Source organism: Apodemus sylvaticus, chromosome 2 (genome assembly GCF_947179515.1).
Source record: "Apodemus sylvaticus chromosome 2, mApoSyl1.1, whole genome shotgun sequence".
Taxonomy (NCBI): domain Eukaryota; kingdom Metazoa; phylum Chordata; class Mammalia; order Rodentia; family Muridae; genus Apodemus; species Apodemus sylvaticus.
This window is the reverse complement of record NC_067473.1, coordinates 65,666,115-65,667,764: the sequence shown is the minus strand read 5'-3', so window position 1 is coordinate 65,667,764 and position 1,650 is coordinate 65,666,115. Positions and strand designations below refer to the sequence as shown.

Below are 1,650 nucleotides of genomic sequence, written 5' to 3'. Positions count from 1 at the left end.
CAGAAAGGCTTGATCCAGCATTGTAGGGGAGTACCAGGACAGAGAAAAAGTAGGGAGGTGATTAGAGAATGGGTGGAGAGAATAAGGCTTATGGGACATATAGGGAGGGGGGAACTGGGAAAGGGGAAATCATTTGGAATGTAAACAAAGAATATAGAAAATTTAAAAAAAGAAAAGAAAAAAAGAATCATCTGCCTATGTATATCACCTGTAGATAGATAGATAGATAGATAGATAGATAGATAGATAGATAGATAGATAGATAGATAGATAGAATCAAATCAATGAACCTTGGTTAGTCTTGCCTATCTATACTCAGCACATTCAGGAAACTGGGCCTCTCCCCATCATCTTCTCTCTCTCTCTCTCTCTCTCTCTCTCTCTCTCTCTCTCTCTCTCTCTCTCTCTCTCTCTCTCTCTCTCTTTCTCTCTCTTCTCACTTAAACTCTCAAATCTAACAACTGTGTAGTCAAAGGGGAGAGGTCATGTCATGAAAAGATAGCCTAAGGAGGATGGGAAACCTTCAGAGAAGGCAGCCGATCAGCACTCTCTTGCTTCTTGCATATATACTTTCATCCTGTATTTATGTTAGCTTTCAACGAGCTAATGTACCACTTATTTCCTGAGCAGGGTCTATAATGAGTTTGTGTTCTAAGAAAAGCCAGTAGTCAGCACTGTGGATTGACTGCTAGCACAGAAGTACACAGCTGAATCTGTTAGCTTGCTGGACTGGATCTCTATGGTACATGGTTCGTTAGTGGGGCATTTCGCTGAAATGTTTTTACCAATCATATCTGTTTTATCAATGATGTCTTTATTCTGAAAGTAAACCAAAAATTTGAGTTCTTCTCCCAGCTTCTTGTAGTACCAATAGACGTAGCTATGTCCTTTTATGGGGGTGCAGTCCATTCTGGCTTTCTGTTCTTTTCCTTTGACCAGAAGTCTAGGACTCTGGGTGACCCCAGAGTCTGTGGAGCCTGTGGAGGAAGGAAATAGAAGCTGAAGCTGAGTTCAGAAGGGAGTGTATTACCAGATATAAGAGAACATACTAGAACTGGAACACAACCCACTTTAAAACAGACTTACTTGCTGTCCAGAATAAAAGGGCTGCACAGTAGAAAAGTTTGCAGTACATGGTTGATTCATAGAGAGTGCCGATCGCCTGCCTTCTCTGAAGGTTTCCCATCACCCTTAGGCTATATTCTCATGAGGTAATCACTCCCCACGGACTACACAGTTGTTAGATTCTAGAGACAGACAGGATGTGGGAGGGGATGCTGAAGGCAAGTCTTAGTTGATGTGAGTTTTCAGCCTGCTTTTATTTTTCTTCTCCTTTGAATTACTATTTTGCTTGTTTTCAATAAAATTTTTCATAATTTATTTATGTATTATTTATCTATGCCATTTTAACTTAATTTGCTTTCTACATTTTATAGTAGGAAACGATTCTGAATAATTTCTGGATAAGCATTATAGCTTTGCCATACAAACAACTCCACATAGCCGCTGCTTTGGTGATGTAAATTTTGAATATTGGAATTTACAAAATGATTTAGACAATTAAGCAGTGTAGCTAGAGCACTAATAAAACAAACGTCCTTGACTTTGGCAGTGAGCTGACGAGAAAGATTATGGCCGACAAGTTCTGAG

At 39.6% G+C, this 1,650-nt stretch overlaps 1 gene segment (V, D, J or C); it reads right to left on the bottom strand.

Annotated features, from left to right (window-relative positions):
* Window positions 1-651: 651 nt before the first annotated feature.
* LOC127677896 (T cell receptor beta variable 16-like) lies at window positions 652-1,236 on the bottom strand. The segment is given in 2 exon segments: window positions 652-977; window positions 1,087-1,236. Coding segments are annotated over 2 exon segments (426 nt in total).
* Window positions 1,237-1,650: the final 414 nt, after the last annotated feature.